The following is a 20,876-nucleotide window of genomic DNA, read 5'->3' as shown; positions in this document are numbered from 1 at the left end:
AGACCAGACAAATTGCCTCCACAGCCTAATGCACTCCTGTCTCCTGTGTGTGTGTGTGTGTGTGTGTGTGTGTGTGTGTGTGTGTGTGTGTGTGTTAATTGATGTTGATTCACTTGAGAAAGGCTGATACTCTTCATAGGATCCCATAAAACTGTATGGCTGCTGCCCACACAGTAAACAAAATAAACTAAGCTAAAATTGTGTGTGCTTGTGTGCAGGTTCAGAGGTTTGGCACCCCATGTGTAAAGAAGCAGCTCGGCTGGCAAGAAAACTGAGGGTGAGCGATACTCAAAATACCCACAACCCACTGGCATTTCTCTCTATTTCTGTTACTCTCCTCTCTGTGTTTCTTTGTCTGAAATTTCTCATTCTTGTTTTACAAGTTACATTATTTTATAAGAAACTAACTAAATCAAGGTTGTCCTCCAGATAATTATAATTATTGAATTAAATATTTTTTTTACAATAACAAAGTCTTATCCTTATCCAAAGAGCTGTTCTGTTTCAAAAAAGCACTTTGGCCACTTCCTGCCAAAGTAACATTACCATGAAAATGCAAATAACCCACTATGGGTTATTCACAGGAAGTTGTTTCCATTGTCCTCCTCATCTCCGTCCCACGTTCTTTGTACATACCATAGACTGTATAAAATATGGGCGTAGTCTCCGTGACGTCACCTGCAGACATGCAACATGAAGCTTAAAATGGGCTGCTCCTAGTGGCCCCCGGCCGTCGCCATCTTGGCGGTGCTTGACATCAGTTATTCGAAAAATGGGCAAAGAGGTGGATGGAGCTGAGGCGGGCTGAATGAAGCCTACAGTCTATGCTCGCCTCCTGTGACGGTAGCCACCTGTCATCCAAAGCGTAACGCCCTCAATTATGCAGAACTTTAAGCCTGAATATAATTTAAACGGGTGAGTTATAAAAAAATAATCACCCCTCTCACAGTTGTCATGAAGGGTGACTTTAGCTAAGTGTTTTTACGATAAGTGTCAAGAGTTTATAGACTTTTTTATTTTTCACTAGTAGATATGCATGGCGTCTTTATTATTATTATTATTATTATTATTATTATTATTATATCTTTAGAATGTAATTACATGTAGTAAAACTGGCTGTTCAGGCCTACTCTGACTCTCTTAAATCTGTCCTACCAGCTGAGACGCACCTCTGAGACGGCATCCATTTCTCCTCCAGGCTCCTCTCCTCTCCTCGGCTCCCCTCACCGGCTCATCTGTGTGAGTACAGCTGTCGCCATGGTTACGCCAACAATGCTGTGGTTACGCCCTCATCTGTCACTGTCACAGCCTTCAATCAAAATATAACTGACAGCGACAGATGCACAAAGAGTCCCTTAAAGCTCTCTCTGTCCACCCTATCTGTCTGCAAGCAGACTTTCTGGTCCGTGTGTTTGTCTGTCTCGCCACCCGTCTGTCCACCTACTTCACTATTTCCGTAAATATTGGGATGTCTGCAGCACCTTAAAGCCTTAGTTATGGGTCTACAGTCAATTTTAGAATCTTTTTTTCATTTTGTATGAAGTTATGACGTTGTAGTATGTAACCTACTCATCTGTCAGTCTGCCTTATGTTATTTTTTGTGTATCTGTATTTTTCGGTAAGTCTGCCAACGGTCTGTTCCTGTTTATGATCACACCTCTGTTTAACTTTGTCAGTTTTGCTTCCTCCATGTATGTGTGTTTTTGTTTTGTATTTTTCTTCTATCTTTTTATTTCTGAATTTCTTTTTACGTCAAAAGTTCTATTTGTGACTCTGTTTCCATTTCCTCTCTGTCTCTCTCTATCTCTCTTTCTCTGTCTCCAGTCTAAAGCTGACAGTGATCTTTTGGGCTATAAGCAGCTGGCGGCTCTGCCCAGGGTCAAAGCCATATATGACATCCAGAGGCCTGACATCATCCCTTATCAAGCCGACCATGCCCACACAGACCTCTCAGATGACACTTTGGAGCGATACAGCTGCAGACAGGTACACACACATACACACACACACACACACACACACATACACACACACACACACACACACACACACACAAAAGTTTGATTAATGGTAATCGACCAGTCATTTTTGTTGCCATAACTTATAGTAATATTTTTTTTTCTCCTTCTCATCCAGTCCTTGGTCTCCTTATCACAATACTCTCATGTAAGTATTCCACCCAACAATTTTACTCTGGAGGTTTATTTTAAGTAGTAGCTGTGTTTGGAAACAATGTAATCGGAGGAAAATGAATGCAGTTTCTTTGTCACTGTCATAAATGCTCATAAATGTATTGAGTCACAGCAGGCCACCAAATCACTTTTTAGCGCCATAGCAACCCCTGGCCTCATGTTAACTTACCTACCAGGGTTCAACGTTCAAAAAAATTATACTTGCCCAAAGTAATTTTACTGGCCCCTATACAAAAAAGTGAGATGCTGCTTGCTTTTATCATGGCAATCCAGCATTTGTTTTCTGAATGAAGACGTTCCTTTGAAAAATGATCCACTTTTATCTGCCTTGGACTCGAACGTCGCAAACCATTGTAGTTGTTTCATCGACATCCTCTACTACCACCCAAGAAAACTCCTTCTTTCAGGACGCTTGAAACACTCTTATATATTTAGCTTTAGCTTGTACGCAGCCATCATCTTCTTCTTCTTCTTCTTCTTCTAACAAGACAGCCGCCAGTCACACATCACTAGTGCCAACTCAATTCTTGATTGGCCAATGGCACATTCAAATCAAATCATTTAACAAGCATTTTACGATGTGGGCAAGGGGAGGGGGGGCAAGAGAACAAAGAGAACAATAACATTATTTATAATACGATGATGATCGGAAAAAAATGATTGAAACGGGCAAGTGGGTTGTTATATTTACTTGCCTGATGTGGCATTTTACTTGCCCTGGGCCATCGTGTAACCCTTAGTGTTGAACCTGCCTACAAATGATTGCAGTGAGTTCTGCACAGTGAAGTATGCAGATTTAAAATTTTGGAAAGAGAAAGCACTGGTGTACTCGGAAATCTGAGTTGAGGTATTGGTGTCAGGAGAGATGAAGTTGGAACTATGCATCCCTAATCTGCAGCAGGTTTCAAATCACTGCAGGCTGATTTTCATAGAAATAATTGCTAATAATGGCTGCCTGGAAGGTAGGAAAAAATCTAACAACTGATCGTCATTAAAAGGAATAAACTCCAACCACAACTTTTCATTTTTTTATTTCCGTTTTTGTGCAGATTAAACAAATGAGATATAGTGTCATAACATGCTGATAGGTGGAATTATTTACTAGGACAGAGCAAGGCTATCTGTTTCCCTCTGTTTCCAGTCTTTATGCTAAGCTAAGCTGACCAACTGCCGGCTCCAGCTTCATATTTAGCGTACTTATATGAGAGTACTATTTATCTTCTCATCTAACTGTTGGCAAACAAGTGAATGAGCATATTTCCCAAATGTCAAAACTATTCCTTTAAAGGCATACTATGTAACTTTTCCCTCTTCGGTCCCCCTACAGGTTGTCTCATTGGAACTACAGCTCGTGCATCCCGCCACTTCGGTCCCCCTACAGGTTGTCTCATTGGAACTACAACCACGTGAGCTGTAGTTCCAATGAGACAACCTGCAGGGGGACCAAATAGGGAAAAGTTACATGGTATGCCTTTAAAGCAGAGATCTTCAACAGGGGGTCCGGGACTCCTAGGGGGTCCTCGGAGTTACTGCAGGGGGCCACCAAATCATTATTAATTTTTTTTAAGTTTTACATTTAAAAAAAAAAAGTAAAATATATTAGCAAACATAAATCAACCTATTTGTGAAAAATCCTCACTGATGATAGGCTAACTGGCCTATAGGTAAGGTAGTCACTAAGATCAACAGATACGATTCACTGTGCCACATGCATGTTTAACATTAAAACATGGTTCATAAAATCATGTCAACAATAATTTTTTTAATAGCCCAGTATTCTATGCAAAAAAGGGTTATACATGAATAAAGGCTTTAGGCAGCCCTAAACGTTATTGTAGGCCCAGTTTAATATGTAACTTCATTTAATACAATATATGTAGTAGGGGATCCCTGCTCTGTCTCTCCTTCAGTTAAGGGGTCCTTGGCGTAAAGAACGTTGAAGACCCCTGCTTTAAAGTATAGGTTATTTGCAGTTAAAGGGCAATGACACCCAAAAGAAACAGTTTGCTGTCTGCCATCTTTTCTCATAACTGGTTTAAACATTCACACATCACTGACTTAATATCCAGAAAACATGCAGTATATATATGTGTATAAACGTGCATGTGTGTGCTGAGGGAACTTCTAGGAGCACACGCATAGTATGGAATATTAAACTGCTCTCAACGTGATTCAATTTGTGTTTTAAAAGGAGCCTTGTGTAGTTAAAGTTACAGCATTTAGTAAATGAAAGCACATAACTCTAAGACAGCCTCTCTCCCTCTCTCTCTCTCTCCCTCCAGGATCTCTTGGACAGCGTGGAACTAAGAACGAGGCGTTCCTCCAGCTCTGCCTTCACTGACTCTCCTGCACACGGAGGCTCCCCACTGCATTATTATCTCCCTGGTAATGTGCCCACTCAAGCAGAGACACACGTACCACACACACACACACTCACAAAGAAAATATAAAGTCCCTAACTGAAGAGCTATACCAGCTCTTTAGGTGGGTGCAATAAGGTTGTCATGTCCCGTTCAGAGCCCCGAGATTCCCAGCACCACTCCTGACACACGCACATATACATGCTCACACACATGTAATTCAACAGGTTATCAGTCTGCCTGTCTGTCTGTTTGGGGACGTGGGCTCATGTTGCTCATGCTTTGGTTTCTCTAACTGTGATTGGCTGTGCTGGCTGCAGGCAGTGAGAGTGGCAGGAGTTCACCCTATTACAGTCAGCCAGAGCCCAGGTGTGCCACACCCACCACCACCATCTTCCAAGCCCCAAAGCATTTCCATGTGCCAGGTAGGCCGACATCCGAAACACTGACCTGACCTGTTTACTAACCCGAATTTACCCACGTCAGATCATAACCTACCCTCCAAATATGTACTCATTCTTAAAGTCCAGACTCTATGGAACCAATAATCATCAAATGTATTTAAATTAGGGCTGTCAGCATTAACGCATTAATCGCGATGCGATTAAGGGCCGAGCATAATGCGTTAATTTTTTTAAATCGTATTAATCACATGCCGCCATTTATTAATTTATTTTCACTTCACTCGGTTTTGCGTTGTGCCTAACAGGCTACTATTTTGCCGTACTTCCTCGTAACACATCCTGCTGCTGCAGGAATAGCAACGCGGATTTTTGTGCCTCATTCTGGTGCCACTGACATGTCTGCACTTCTCTCTGATGCTCTGAAACACAAACACCGCTGCACGTGACGCTAGTTAACACTATACTCGACAGCAGCTAACGTTAGCCTACCGCTAGCTAGTAGCTGGATTAAACACGGTTACAATGCTGACAGCTAACGCTAAACGGTGTAAAGTTTGTCCGTATTTCACTGTAGAGGATTCAACACCGGGATGTAACAATCTGCAGCTGCTGTTGTCGGAAAAACGCAGATGGTGCGTTCAATGAAACTGGTAATTTACAGACTCGTGGTGCATTCAAAGTTGTTGTTAAATGCCCTTTTCCCATCTGGTGGTTGTTTTTGTCATTCAACAGCTATTTACTAGTGAAATAAGTTATTGTAGTGATTACATTATTATTAAACATTTAATTTTGACCATATGGCCTTAGCAATAAACAAGCCGTTCTTTAATGTTGCCAACTGTTTAGTACCCTTCTTTTTTTTACTTTCTTAAAAAGTATCGGTTCAGGCACCGTTAAGGCACCGTTACCGTTTTAAAGGTACCGCTTTAGCACCGCTATACAAACCAAACAATACCCAACCCTAATATTGACTCTAGATTCAAATGTGTGACTAGATTAAATATATAATAAACAAATACAAATCTTAAAATCAAGTTCATAAAGTCACATTCTTTACATTCATTTGATTCCCAATCAAGATACACTTGTAAGAATTGCTTGTTAATATGTACTTAAAACAGTTCTGAAATGCAAAATAATAGAATTTTAATCATGTGATAAAACATGCGATTAATCGCGATTAACTATAGAAATTCAACGATTAATCGCGATTAAGAAAATGTAATCGTTTGACAGCCCTAATTTAAATCCTAGTCAAGGCCCTGACCCACATCCAGATCTACACAAGATGCTCTCGTAACAGACACACAACCTCATTCCCAGTGAGCCTTTAACCTGACTGTGGTCATTTGACATTTTTATTAGCATTCTAAGTGCTAAAATTAGTTGTTGACAGAAAATGTATGAACAAATGCCAAATGTGGGGATTTTCTGCTTTTCTCCATTTTATATTATTGGAAACATCTTTGGGTTTTGAATGAACAAAGAAAAATAAATTGAAGACATCACTTTGGGCTGTGGGAAATTGTGGCTGGGATTTTTGCTATATATTTTATAAAGATTCATCGATAATGAAAATGATCATGGTGCCTAAAGGTTTTCCACACCATCTAAGCAGAGAAGTAAATTAATCATCCATCCATAAAAATGTACAGTAGTTATCCTTATTTCATTGTACTCCAGTTGGTAGTCTCTGTCTGATCTATCTTACTGATCTGGAGCTCTTATATAACATATGAGCTCTTTAATCTAACAATTTATACCAGTCCGTTTTATTTAAACACTCCATCAACCCTCCATTGTATCAAGTTATTGCCTCAAGTTATTGCCTCTCTCCCCCCTGAATGCTCACTCTGTCTTTGTTCCCTTCATTTTAAAAGGCCTTTACTTTTCACTGCAAGCTGTGCATTTGGTTTCCCTCCATCATTCCCTCCTCCTGCCTTCAGTGCATTTCTCACTACATGTTCCCTCTCTCCAGTTTTTCCGAGGCTGTTATTCCTTGCCAGCCCCTGCGACAGCACTCCCTTCATGCTTTTCAACACGGAGCAAAATGTATTTGGTAGATGCTTTTATCCAAAGTGCCTCATAGTATCACAAGTGCATACACATTTAGCTTGGATGGCCCATTGGGAGTCAAACCTCTAACTTTGCCAGGTTTAGTGGCACGCACTGTGCACAATTTGAAAGTATTTTTTTATGTTGTTTTGTTTTGCTTTAGTTTTATTGCAGCTCAAACTATACTATGTTATAGTGCTTTTCAAGCACTCAAAGCTGAATGATTACAGAAAACTATCAACTGAGAGCTACAAGGTGCCACTTTCTCCTCTCATTTCTTAGTTTCTCTCTTCTCCCCTTTATCTTTTCCTTTGCATCTTCATCCAGCCCTCTCTCCACCCTTCAAGTGCTCTCCTCCCTCTTCTTTATTCCTGTGCCATCTGCTGCTCTTTCCGGTAATAAGCCTGTGAATCTGTATTAATCAGCCTCTCTGCACGTCACTCAGGTTGTCTGGATGCATGGCACTGTCTTCGCCATAGCAGTTTATTAACCATGCTGTCAGCTTTATGGTTTCGGAGACTGTTAATGTATACAACTAATTTGGTGGGACGGGATGAGTAAGGCAATCCAGATTCCTCTCCTCTCCTCTCCTCTCCTCTCATCCTCTCCTTCTTGCTTTCCAAATTCATTGTGTTGTTTCTGCTCTTAGCTTCTGAGGAAACCAACATCTACAGGAAACCCCCCATCTATAAAAGACAAGGTTAGACGATTCCTCACAATGTTGTGCTTTTAATAGCTTTTGTCAGGCTATCTACCTGTCAGCCGGTTGGTTGTCAATGCTTTCTCAGTATGAAAGATGCATCTGTTTGTCTGATTTAATGAATCATAGAAAAGATCTGTCTAACACTGGGTGCTTCTGGTGACATTCAGTCACCTACAATTTCTCTCAAAGGAAAGTAGAGGAAGTGAAAGCATTTCCTCAGATGATGCAGGATAATCTGAATGGAGGATCAGATTATCCTGTGTTTCAAATATTATCTCAAATTTTGCTCTTTGTTTGTCTGGTAACCAACCAGCAGATTATGCCTGTGCCCTGTAAGGTCTGAAACTCTATTCTAGTGCTTTAACGATTATTCAATTAACCAGTGAGTTGTTCAACAACTATTTTGGTTTGAATTTAGAGGAAAAAGGGCCAGACATTCACAGGTTCCATCTTCTCAAATGAGGATTTGCTGCTTTTATACCCTTGTAGATTAAATATCTTTAAATAAAATATCTTCTACTATGTCAGCTACATTACAGCCACAGTGGGCTGCCTGCTTCGTGTTTAGCACCATAGGAATCCCTGGCCTTATGTTACCTTTATATAAAAATAAATTATAAGCAGAGAGATGTTTGTAATTTGGAAAAACAACAGTTCTGCATCAGATCAGGAATCAATGTCGGATGAGTTGAAGTGTCAGTAGGGGCAAGAAACAGTTGGATTGTGGTATTCTCTACACATCACATCCCTTATTATCTGTTGGGTCCTAAATAAGTGAATCCGCTGGGGGAATAACAATGTTACTGTAAGTAACAGCTGACTTGGCTAAAACTAAACTACAGCTGTGATGTTGGATAGTTGTAGCCACATCAGAGGCGAGATCGCATATTCAATCGGGGATTCAAGAGGTGAAGTAAAACTGAGAGAAGCAGCGCCAAATACTCTAAGTGTTTAGGTGATCCATCAGTGCTCAGATGGCAGGTCCGACAGACTTCCTCAGAAACACCTCTGGATGAGTTACGCTGAGCTACAAAATGCTGACAAACCTATCTCTCTTTAGTCTGAGCAAGCAATCTGTGATCTGGGCTCCTCGGATGAATTTTAATTTACAGCACAAATCATTTATAGGCCAGTTTTCATATTAAGGCAAAGTACCATAATCAGTTATATGTGCTGTGTATTTAGTACCGTAATGTATCATAGTCAAACCTGGCTGCAGCTCAAAAACAAACCTTTTTAGAGCTACCCAAGGAGGTGTTTGGTTATATTATCAGACGGGACAACTGAGAAAGATAGCGGGAGTTTGAGAGAATGGTTTTATGCTTCTTGAATATCTGTTTTAAATCAAAAATGTTGCATGGCATCTGTCCTGCATGTTGAACATGAAACAATGATGAATACATTTGTCCCTGTTTAACAAATACTTTAATTTCTTTTTTCAAATGACCTAATAATCCCCCCTGAAACAAATCACAAATATGTGGACAGATTGCTCCATGTGTGTCCAGTGTAAGTTTGGACTGTCCACATACTAAAAGTTACATTAATGCAACCACAGCATCAGTCGAAATATGACCTTTGTTATATGTTATGTCACTCGCTCGCTCTTTTCACTGTCTAACAAAAGCCACAAACCCCCTTCAACTATTTCCTTCAAGATATTTCATCCTTTCATCCTCACCCATGACACCTTTGCTTGCTTACTGGAAGTTGTGCATCAGATCCCATCACATTTTCTCTGACCTCCTTTCTGTTCTCTGTACCCTTGCTTTTGATGCCTTCTCCTCCTCCCGTACCTCAGTGAAACATATTAGAGACCTACAACAAACAAATAAATTAAGTTTCGTTAAAGCAGAACATTCTTGCCCCATGGTTGCATTTTATTATTATTTTAAGCATGTAAATCAGCCTAGAAATGTTTTTTTTGGGGGGGGGGGGGGGTTATGACAAATTGTGTTGAGGAATTCTGCAATTTCTCTCTCTCTCTTTCTCTGATTGTCTCTCCTTCAGCCACATCTGCCTCTCCGGCAGCCAGTAAGAGTAAGACCAATGAAAACCTCCTCAATTCCAGTCGCCTTTCCACCTCCAACGGCAACAGCCTTTATCACCCAGACTCCAACTACTACCCATTTACTGGCTCGCCAAAAGGTACTACTCCCTCTCGTTCTGAAACACACTTCTTCACATGCTTATAAACCTGTATTTATTCTTTACTTACCATCTTTATTTCATTGCCTTTATTTCCTCCATCTCTCTCTCTAGTCTCCAGGGTCAGGAGGTTTTCGACCGGAGGAGAGGAGGATGGATGGAATCAGAATATAAACAAGGTAAGAAAGAAATATGTTCTCCTGCTTCTCCCTTTTATATTGTAAGTGTGTGTGTGTGTGTGTGTGTGTGTGTGTGTGTGTGTGTGTGTGTGTGTGTGTGTGTCAATATTTAATGAGCTGCTGGTTAATTCAAAGTTTCTTACCAACCTCACCCACTGGACATGATACAAAATGATACTCCTCTCTGCTTCTATCATTTTACGTTGATTCCTCTATCCAAACAACAACCACCGCCTTTTCCTGTCTCATCCTGCTTTATTCCATCACCATCTATCAACCCATGCATCCATCCCACTCAACCAACTCTTATTGCTCTGTGTATCTGTCCATTTTCCCATTTTCTTTTCTGGCCCCTTTATTTAACCCATCCTTCTATTCCTCCCCTCTACCCTCCCTTCCTTCTCCCTCGTTCCCTCCCCACAGGGAATTGGCAGGATGATCCTGAAGGAGGAGATGAAAGCGCGTTCAGGTTGTCACGACAATGACCAGTGGGGGAGCAGACGCAGTTCTCGCAGTAGCAGCAAGGAGGCGCTGAATAATCTGGAATACAGCTCTGTCAATGGCTGTAAGTCTGTGGTTGTGAGTGTGTGTCTGTTTTTGTCACTTCTTCAATCTGTCGCTAAGGGTTGTTTTTTTTTTAGATTTACTCAGTTTACTACATGTTGCATACTTGACATCACTGTGTGACAGTTTCTTAGTCATTTGCTAATTAGCACTAAATACAAAGCACAGTTGAGGCTGATGGAAATGTCATTAGTTTTGAAGGTATTTGGCCATGAACTAAAGTATTTGCCAAGTTGAAAGTTTACCTGTTGATGGCACTAGATGAAAAGTAAAGGGATCACCAAAGTTATTACAATTAATAAGATTTTCACAGCAATCGAACAATTAGTTGTTGAGATATTTCAGTTTGGACCAAAGTTATGGACGGACAGACTAGCTGCTGGCATGGCTAAAATCTGATCTAAGAGCTTTTGAGAGCGGTTGTCATTACCTTAAAGAATGATCAGTAAACACTGACATGGTCCTTTAAGGTTATATCAGGGTTGAGACTGTGGTTTAGGTTCAAGTTAATGTAATGGTGATGATTGGGCGGTGGTGGTGAGGGTTAGAGGTCAGGTAATGAAAATAGTCACATTTAGAGGAAAAGGAATGTGTGTCTCGTGATGCTGAGCAAGCCTCAGTGGGAGGAGTTTCCCACCTCTGTATTAACTCTCCCATTGTTCCCATTCCTGATTGCATTCAGCACAAGTAAGGGCAAGACAAAGATGGAGAGACTCTGAGAGAGAAAAGAGAGAGAGTGTTTAGGTGGAGGTCAAATGGGAATAAAAGAGAGGGTTTTATAACAGGAGAGAGAGAGAGACAGAGAGAGAGAGAGAGAGAGAGAGAGCAAATGAGATAGCGAGTGAATTAACTTTAAAAGAGAGAGGGAGTGAGAAGCTAAAGCAATTTGGAGCTGTTCAGAGAAGATGTACGACATGTAGCCAAGAGGTAAATCAGGGTCAGAGAGGGGTGGAGAGAGAGGGAAATGAGCTTTGTGCACAGGGAGGTCAGACAGAGAGAGGTGTGGATAATGTGGGTGTTTGGTTCTCATACCTGCAAACTAGTCGCTTTTCGGCGAAAATTGCCGTTTTGAATGGGAAAATGTCATCCACGTGAATTGTGTAGATCCGAAGAGTTTTTATTTGGGGGGGGTCCGAGACCCGGTGCTAATACGGCAATGGTGCCTTAATGACCATTATCTACCAGACCGAATAGCAACGCGGATTTCGGTGCCTTATTTAGGTGCCACTTAAATGCCTGCACTTCTGATTCTCCGAAAACGGATGTTAGAGGGAACTGCAACATCGCCGCACGGGATGTTAGTTACAGTAACACTACATTCGACAGCAGGTAACGTTAGCCTACCGTTAGCTAGCAGCAGGTAATGTTAGCCTACTGTTAGCTAGCAGCTGGAGTAAACACGGTTAAAATGGTGACAGCTAAACGGTGTAGAGGGTGGGGTTGTGGCCTTGACCAACTGCCATGCTTCGCTTGCTTTCAAGCCATGATGTCTCTCTCTCTCTCATGGGTGGGCCAAATTCTCTGGGCGGGCAAAGCAGAGAAAGGGGAGGTAACCTTGCTCCGTATGACCTCATAAGGAGAAGATTCCAGATCGGCCCATCTGAGCTTTCATTTTCTCAAAGGCAGAGCAGGATACCCAGGGCTTGGTTTACACCTATCACCATTTCTAGGCACTGGGGGACCTTAGGCAGGCTGGGGGAACTCATGTTAATGTTAAAAAAAACTCATAAAGTGAAATTTTCATGCCATGGGACCTTTAACAGGAATTTACTGGTGAAATAAGTTATTGTTATAAGTTATTGTTATTACATTTTTAATAAATAATTTATTTTTAAATATATATATATAATTCTTTCAGTTCAGGCACCGTTTTAAATGTATCGTTTTAGCACCGGGAAATGCTTGTTTTTTCCCTTTATTTCCTTTGGTACACACATTCATGTTCCCCTTAGGATGAATTGTAATAACTTTGGTGATCCGTGACTCTGAGCGCCATCACCAGGTAAACTTTTAATCTGTCACATACCTTGTTGTATGACTAAATACCTGCCAAACTAATGTCGTTCCCATTGGCCTCAACTGTACTTTGTATTTACTGCTTATTAACAAATGTTAGCATGCTAACATGCTTAACTACAACACCACAACAACTTCTTTATTTTCTTTCAACTAAAAAACTAACTCTCTAGTTTCAGACTACTGTTTGTCCTCATACTTTTATTATGTGACAGGTTTATCAACCCCACTTAACACAGTCTCACATACTGTGCATGTTTCAACAATCATACAGACACTAATATGCATGTATCCATGTAAAAATGACATGCAAATATGGTATGTTCTTCTTCTCCATCATTATCACCACTGGGTTTCTGAGAATAGTATATACAGCGGGGAAAATAAGTACTGAACAACCTTTTTTCCCAGTAAATATATTTCCAATGGGGCTATTGGAATGAAATTTTCACCAGATGTCAGTAACAACCCAAGTAATCCACCCATACAAATAAATCAAAACATGTATGTCCAAGACAAAAGGTATGTATAATACAGTGGAATGATAATGGGAATAAATATTGAACACAATAAGAAAAAGGGGTGTAAAAAGGCATGGGAAGCCAATAAACCAGCTGAAATCTGTCAGTATTTAGGAAGCAATCCTGCCCCCTATTAGTGCAAATTAATATCAGCTGGATTGGTCCTAAATGATGGCCTATAAAAAGGTTTCTCATTACCAAGGTGTTACTCAAGAAGGATTTCATGATGGGTAAAAGCAAAGAGCTGTCCCAAGACCTTCTTAAGCTTATTGTAGAAAAACATATGGATGGCATTGGTTACAGACGAATATCTAAACTTCTGAAAGTTCCAGTGAGCACTGTTGGGGCCATTACCCGGAAGTGGAAAGAACATCATTTCACCATTAACCGGCCACGACCAGGTGCTCTTTGCAAGATTTCTGACAGAGGAGTCCATAGAATACTTAGAAGAGTTGTCGAAGAACCAAGGACCACTCGCGGAGATCTTCAGAAAGACCTGGAAGAAGCAGATACAGTTGTTTCAAAGAAAACAATTATGCACACACACTACGCAATACACCACTGCTTAAGAAAAGGCATGTGGAAGCTAGCTTAAAGTTTGCTGCACAACATCTGGATAAGCCAATGACATACTGGGAGAATATAATCTGGTCAGATGAGACCAAAATTGAACTCTTTGGCTGTCATAGCAGTAGCATAACAGTGAAGTTTGGAGGTGGGAGCATCATGGTGTGGGGCTGTTTTTCAGCATCTGGCACTGACAGACTTCATATAATTGAAGGAAGGATGAACGGAGAAATGTACCGTGACATTCTTGGTAAGAATCTGCTGCCATCCACCAGGATGCTGAAGATGAAACGAGGGTGGACATTTCAGCAAGACAATGATCCCAAACACACAGCCAAGGAAACTCTCAATTGGTTTCAGACAAAGAAAATTAGAATGGCCCAGTCAATCACCCGACTTGAATCCAATTGAAAACCTCTAGAAAGAACTGAAGATCAGAGGTCATAAATGATGCCCCCGGAACCTTCAAGATTTGTGAAAAATCACAGCTGAGCAATGTGTGCGACTAGTTTCTTCATACAGGAGGCGTCTTGAAGCTGTTATTACCAACAAAGGCTTTTCTACCAAGTATTATAAATAAATTTCAGCAAGTGTGTTCAGTACTTTTTCCCTGTGTCATTTCACTTTATTACACACAACTAAATTTATGGACTTATTTGTTTTGATATCTTTGTATGTGTGGATTACTTGGGTTGTTACTGACATCTGGTGAAAATGTCATGCCCATAGCCCCATCAGAAATATCTTTACTGAGAAAAATGTTGACACGTTCAATACTTATTTCCCCCGTTGTGTGTGTGTATATATTATATATATATATATATATTTAATAGAGGCATTGTTTTAGTTTTAGGGCTTTCAGTTTTCATCAGGGGCAGTTACAGGTGTCGGGAAACAGCTGATTGCTCAGTTGGCACACAGGAAAGGTTATCTATTCTAAAAGCAAATGTTTCTTTAAGAGATAGGTTGATTGCAATTGATTAGGACTACAGAGTTATTGGGCTTAAGACAGGACTTCTGATGCAAGATATTTTATATTTCCAAGGTGGATTCGCTGATGAAATTAATATATTGTCCCGTGTGTTTTTCCTCTTTTATGTCTCCCTCCACCCCCCACCCCCCTTGCTATCTCTCTGTCCTCAGCTCCCAGGTCCGTCTACAGTGCAGACAGCGGTGAGTGGTTCATCAGTGCGTTTTGATCTCTGAGGTCATCTCAAGAGGACGGCAGCACAGCGGGCCGTCTTCCCTCTGATCCCCTCCACCCTGTCCGTTCTGCTGTGACAGCGGCAGAGCTTTCAGTGGGAGATTGTTATCAGCTCACACACACACACCCACAGGTGTGCGCACAAATGCGCACACACCCTGCTTTTCTTTTTGGCTACAGGTGGGAAGATGAATGGCACTGTAGCTTAGGCCTGCATTTAGCAGCTTTTCTTTAGCAGTAGCACTGATCCAGGATCATTGACCTGAACCCCTCAGCCATCTGTTTCACAAACCACAGTTACACACTACACTTTTGATTGTAAAGATAGATGTGTTTTATGGGATCACATTGCCCACACTTGGCCTTTAAATACCTGTTATGCAGCTGCATTTTGTAAAATGTATGTATTGTGATCTCTTCCCCCATCTCTTGTATAGCTCTTGCATGGATTTTAATCCAATAACTTCCCAACTTGGTCTCTAAATATGTTTTTAACATCATAAAGATGCATTCTTGTGCATGCAGACTGTCATATAAAGCATGATTGTGCCATTAGATTATAATAACTGTGATGATTCAAATAGCAGCAGAGATTATAGGTCAGCACTTCTACCATAAAGACATTGATAACTGAGATGTTTAGGCTATTAGTTACACTGTTCAGCGTTAGGGCACACTTGAAATAAGCATATTTCTGAGACACACCATGACTAATCTATGAACTGTATCTCATTTCTTTGTTGGGAGAGAGAAGGAGAGAGTTGTAAATGACAAACTCATTGGAGTTCAGCGTCTCAAACACGCTGTAAAGTAGCTTTACACATCAGCCAGCATTCTACTGCATCATGGTGTTTCGTCCTGGCTCTTTGACATCGCTGTGTAATTTCATTCCCTTCAACACTGGAGTAAACAAGAGAGAGAGAAAGGCTGAAAGAGAAGAGAAGGAGGGCAGAGCATGAAAGCAGAAAAGAGGGAGGAAGGAGGGGGGAGGAGACGAGCAAAAGAGTGAGTGAGTGTATGAATGATGAAGTCGAGAAACAAAGGTAGTGAAGAAGAGGCAGGGGAAGGAGAAGCAAGAAAGACAGAAGTAGGACTTGAGGGGATCAATGTGACTCCACTACCCTCTGCTGCTTCAGCTGCAGCAGTGCACAACACAAAAAAGGCCTGCCAAAGGATGCTTAGGATGCTGGTGGTTACCAATGGTTACAAGAGAGATGCAACCATGCTGGAGGAGTGACAGCAAACAAGTGACAAATAAAAGATTAATGTTATCGGTGTAGTGGTAGGGTGTTCATTTTCAAATTTTAAACGGTAAGGGGAAGCAGCAATAATATGTTCCTCCAAAATATTGGCCTGTTCTGCAGGCAGATGTACTGCAGTTTTTCTTTATTTTTATTTACAGTGTAAATGTAATAACCAGAGGCTGAAATGGCACATCTAAATGACTGAAATATCAATCAGATTTTTACCAATCTGTGTGTGATCAGAGCCACGGTTCCTATTTGGAGTCTCTCAGGTGGGTGTTCGGGAGGCACTGGTAGCCTCGAGATTTAAAAAGCAGTTTTTGAAATCTTACTTTTACTACTGAAATCTCCCAAACTAAATGGGAGAAACCGTTTCCCCAGAGTGATATTCCCAGAAACTGTATGACAAAGTTGTTAGAAACCCTTTTCTAATCCTTTAGCAACTGTCAGAATACAGAGGTACTGTGCTCCTATTCATGAATATTATTTTGCATAATTCCTGTGTTTGTTTATGGTTATGTATTTATATTTGTTCTTCCAGACTCATACATTGCCAAATCGTCCTCGTTGCCAGGCTACGGCAGAAATGGACTAAACAGGGTAATGTTTGTCATGCCATGCTTACTGTGTGTGTGTGTGTGTGTGTGTGTGTGTGTGTGTGTGTGTGTGTGTGTGTGTGTGTGTGTGTGTGTGTGTGTGTGTGTGTGTGTGTGTGTGTGTGTGTGTGTGTGTGTGTGTGTGATATAGAGAGAAAGAATAAGACAGGCATGGCCATTCACTCAACTGTGAAGCCAACTGAGACAGTAATTGACATATTTATATTTTATTGTATTTGTCAGTGTGGTAAATTATTAGACAGAATGCCTCACTGATGGGACTTTTTATAGATACAATATTATATGATATCTGTATACTTTACTTGGTCCTTTCCCTCCATTATAATGTCGGAATACATCTTCTCGCTCCATGTTTGCTAAACTGCTCTCGTTGTGTTCTGGCAGCCTGGGAGTGCGGGTGCAGATCGTTACCAGTACGACAGCAGTAATGCAGTTAATTGGCAGATCAGAGGTAAGCCTATTGTATGGTTTAAATCTGCTTATCCCCAGTTATTCTAGTTTTCTCCAGATGTTCTTCCCCTCCGGATTCACGTTATTCAGAGTGTATATTATGATGGAATCGAGGTGACAACAGATGCAACAGTTAACTGACTGAGACTATTATTTCTCTTCTCCTTTTCTTTCAGAATACAAGGTAAGATGCTCTAGCCAAAACTAGCAAACTGTTACTGAACCAAGAGTGAAAGGTCTGAATCAGTGGATATAGAGTTACTCACTCAGTAACTCTCACTTGTGAAGCTGACTGACTCCTATAATATATACAGTACACCAATATGTTTCACTATTCTTCTTTCTTAATCAAAACAAAGAGTGTAGATCTTTAAGGAATAATTTGCTATGACTTTTTTTGTGGCATTTCTTGGGGGAAATTCTTTGAAAATCTTTCAAAGTCCAACAACTGATTTATGAACTAGAAAATAGATTAAAACAGTCAAAAGTCAACAGAGTTGAACTGTCAAACTTAATTATTTTTGTGGGATTTTTGAACTTTGAAAGAGTTGAGAGCAATTCATCTAATCCACACTTTTTTTGAAATCCTAGAAACTGAAAAAAAATCTCCTCCACAGTGAAATACGTATCCCTGCATGATTCATTACACTTAACAAAACAGAGAGACTTTTTAAATTAATTTTAGCCTCTGTCACTGCTCAATGTTGTCATTGGCCACTAGAGGGTGATAAAGATAAATAAAATAAATCAATCTGACTGTTTTCATGGTGCTGAAACATTCAAACCAAGCTGGTTTATGATGATTTTTTTAAGTAATGGAAATTAGAATCGTGGTATAAAAAACATTAAACAAACGAATGGTCATAATGGCATCATTGATGTAATTCCCTTGAATCAGAATTTAGTTAAATATTATGTAGTTACAGTAAGAAATACATGCTAAGTTTTTGAAATTGTATTCACATGGCCATGGCCTCAACGGTGCATTTTGGTGCAAGAAGTTGAATATATGTTTTAGATTAGATTAATTTATTTTTATAGTTCATTGTGTACTTACATACATAAAGAAATGAACTGTTCTCCACTCCACCAGCCACTTGCAGTGCATCAGGAAATTACAACAATTATACAGATATACGTAAGATTACACACAGACTAAAATATATAAAAAGTGTGTGTGTGTGTGTGTGTGTGTGTGTGTGTGTGTGTGTGTGTGTGTGTGTGTGTGTGTTAGATCTACCCATATGAAGCCCTAATAGTGTCAGTCAGAGGGCAGCAGCGTCTCCCTAGTGATGTGGATCGAGCCAGACTGGAGGTAAACTGCTTTAGGACTCTTTTACAAAATATACTTCTTATATAGACAGACCAAAGTATAATGGAAATAGACAGACCAGCTTTGCTATCAATAGAGCCATGTCTAAAAAAAAATTGTATTGATTACATTTCTGAAACAGACAGGGATGTCTCTAAATGTCTCCGTCTCCTCTCTCCTCCCAGCGTCACCTCTCACCAGAGGACTTCTACAGAGTCTTTGGCATGTCCATGTCTGCCTTCGATCATCTTGCTCAGTGGAAGAAGAACGAACTGAAGAAACAGGTCAGACTCTTCTGAGAAAATAAAGCCAGGAGAACTGTCTAACCGACTGCAGGTCCTCCGCCAACAACAACACGCTCTGAAAAGGAGCCTACAGAGAGGCCTGCGGACCCCAGATTGACTCTGTTTCACAGTGGAAGAGGAACTGGCTGAAATAAAAGACTCTCCTCTTTTGAGGTAACAAGAGCAGAACTGTTCTTGGCTCCTGATCCTGTGTGTACTTGGACATCTTAAACAATACATATGAAGTCAGCCAACTGGCCAAAAGGGGAAAGAAAGTGGAATCAGAGGAAGGAGAACTGGAAGGAGATCATGAGGACTTTGAGAGGCAGCAGATGAGCCCCACTGGAGCTGCAACAGACATAAAGCTGATGAGGACATCCTACCACACTTAGGGTTTGCCACACTGCGCCAAACTTGCATCTATGCCCAAAATTAGGGAGAGAGTTTGGGTAGCGAATAGGCTGCCTGGAAGAGGGACCGGCATATTGTTGGAGGCAAAAAGGATCCAGTTTTAGTCACACATAGGCTATCATCATCATCATCATCATCAGCGACTCATTAGATGACGAGAATAGTGTGATTCTCATTAACATTAGGGTTATTGAATGTGACATACACATGGTGTTTTTATCTATCTAATAAAGCGAGACGTACCTGTATGTATGTATGTGTGTCCGTGTTTAGGGGGAAGGTAACCTGCACGTCACACGCAGACGCCACATGCAGAACGCTTTACAACAGCGGGGGCGGGGGTGTTACCGCCTTTGACTCTTTTCCTGCGACCAACGTTAGCTACATGATTGTACAGTTTTTCTGAAGCCATATCAGTGCTCAGAGTTCTTCTCTATGACATGAGCAGACTGTACAGTTGACTGAAGTGGTTTTGGAAATATGACGTGATCGTAAGGTTTAATGTGAATGAACTGTGTCATAGAAATCAGGTTTTAGTACTGTATGCACACTATTAAATAAGATGTTTTTTTTCTTATTTTATTCAAAGAAATAAGAAAATACTCCCAGCTGCACTCATGAAGTGGCTCAGAATTTCAGCTGTTGGATTACGCCAGACTGAATCATGTTTTTGTGTTTGTAATTACAGCAAATGACAAATAGAGGATTTCCATGGATGATTATGCAGACCCTCTGAATAAAGGGAAAAACAATGCTCAAATGAAGAAAGGAAATAGGAAAAAGGTGAAGGAAAGAAGGATTGGGACACGGAAGAAGTAACAAGGGAAGGAATGTGTGAAGGGATAAAAGAAGAAAGATGCAAAGAAATAAAGTTTAATCAAGAGTTGACGGGTGTCACAAAAGAGAAGTGTTAGAAAAGGATTTGTTTTTGTGATACAACCACAGGTGTGTCAGAAACTGAGCTGAAATGGATTTAATGGGAACAGAATGTGTTGCATAATTTGTAATTGAATGTGAAAGATGGAAAAATGTTGCTCTCTAAACAGAAACCATGAGGTGTGTGTGTGTGTGTGTGTGTGTGTGTGTGTGTGTTTGTGTGTGTTTTGCAGGTCCACATTACATGTGTTGAGTACTACTTTTTTTATTTTTTGGAGGAACAATTATAATTTTTAAACCCATGTCTGTCACTGCAACTTCTGAATAAATTATTCAAGCATCTCTATTTTATTATGTATCGTCTTCATTGTTATTTTTCATGGCCCCTGAATGTAGGCTACATGAGGGTAGGGATGGTGCACAGGTTTGTTTGTTTCAGGCTTAGGTAGTTTTAGGTTCAGGTGTGATTGGGTCAGCGGTTTCTTGAAAGGATTCAAGTGGTTTTTCCATGAATATCTGGAAATGTTGGACTTCATTGTAATTAGATTCTGAGCTGTAATGTAATTTGAGGTAGTTTGCTAGAAATTAATTAATGACTACTCATGATAGCTTTCACTTTACCACTCACCATGTTCAGCGCAGCAGACCAACAGTACTAGAGATTAGTACATAGACCAGTGGTTGCCAACATTTTTAACTTTGTCCTTTTGATTTCATAAAGCACCCACTGTCTAATTGTGACGCCTCATCACCAGTTGTCACCAATTCA

The 20,876-nt window shown here is 40.5% G+C and overlaps 1 protein-coding gene across 1 annotated transcript in view; it reads left to right on the top strand.

Moving 5' to 3' along the window:
• Nucleotides 1-19,881, top strand: part of LOC144527625 (actin-binding LIM protein 3-like) — a 50,618-nt gene extending 30,737 nt beyond the window's left edge. Inside the window, exons 8-23 of the mRNA XM_078265811.1 lie at nt 219-277; nt 1,159-1,239; nt 1,825-1,986; nt 2,137-2,166; nt 4,475-4,577; nt 4,873-4,977; nt 7,661-7,711; nt 9,725-9,862; nt 9,977-10,041; nt 10,465-10,606; nt 14,853-14,882; nt 16,699-16,757; nt 17,159-17,225; nt 17,401-17,408; nt 18,459-18,539; nt 18,722-19,881. Coding sequence (XP_078121937.1) covers nt 219-277; nt 1,159-1,239; nt 1,825-1,986; nt 2,137-2,166; nt 4,475-4,577; nt 4,873-4,977; nt 7,661-7,711; nt 9,725-9,862; nt 9,977-10,041; nt 10,465-10,606; nt 14,853-14,882; nt 16,699-16,757; nt 17,159-17,225; nt 17,401-17,408; nt 18,459-18,539; nt 18,722-18,835 — 1,295 coding nt within the window. The 3' untranslated portion in view covers nt 18,836-19,881. The remainder of the gene's footprint in view (nt 1-218; nt 278-1,158; nt 1,240-1,824; nt 1,987-2,136; nt 2,167-4,474; nt 4,578-4,872; nt 4,978-7,660; nt 7,712-9,724; nt 9,863-9,976; nt 10,042-10,464; nt 10,607-14,852; nt 14,883-16,698; nt 16,758-17,158; nt 17,226-17,400; nt 17,409-18,458; nt 18,540-18,721) is intronic.
• The last annotated feature ends 995 nt before the right edge of the window (nt 19,882-20,876 follow it).

Source organism: Sander vitreus, chromosome 13 (assembly GCF_031162955.1).
Source record: "Sander vitreus isolate 19-12246 chromosome 13, sanVit1, whole genome shotgun sequence".
NCBI classification, from domain to species: domain Eukaryota; kingdom Metazoa; phylum Chordata; class Actinopteri; order Perciformes; family Percidae; genus Sander; species Sander vitreus.
The sequence above is the reverse complement of the archived record's forward strand: the minus strand, read 5'-3'. Positions and strand labels throughout refer to the sequence as shown.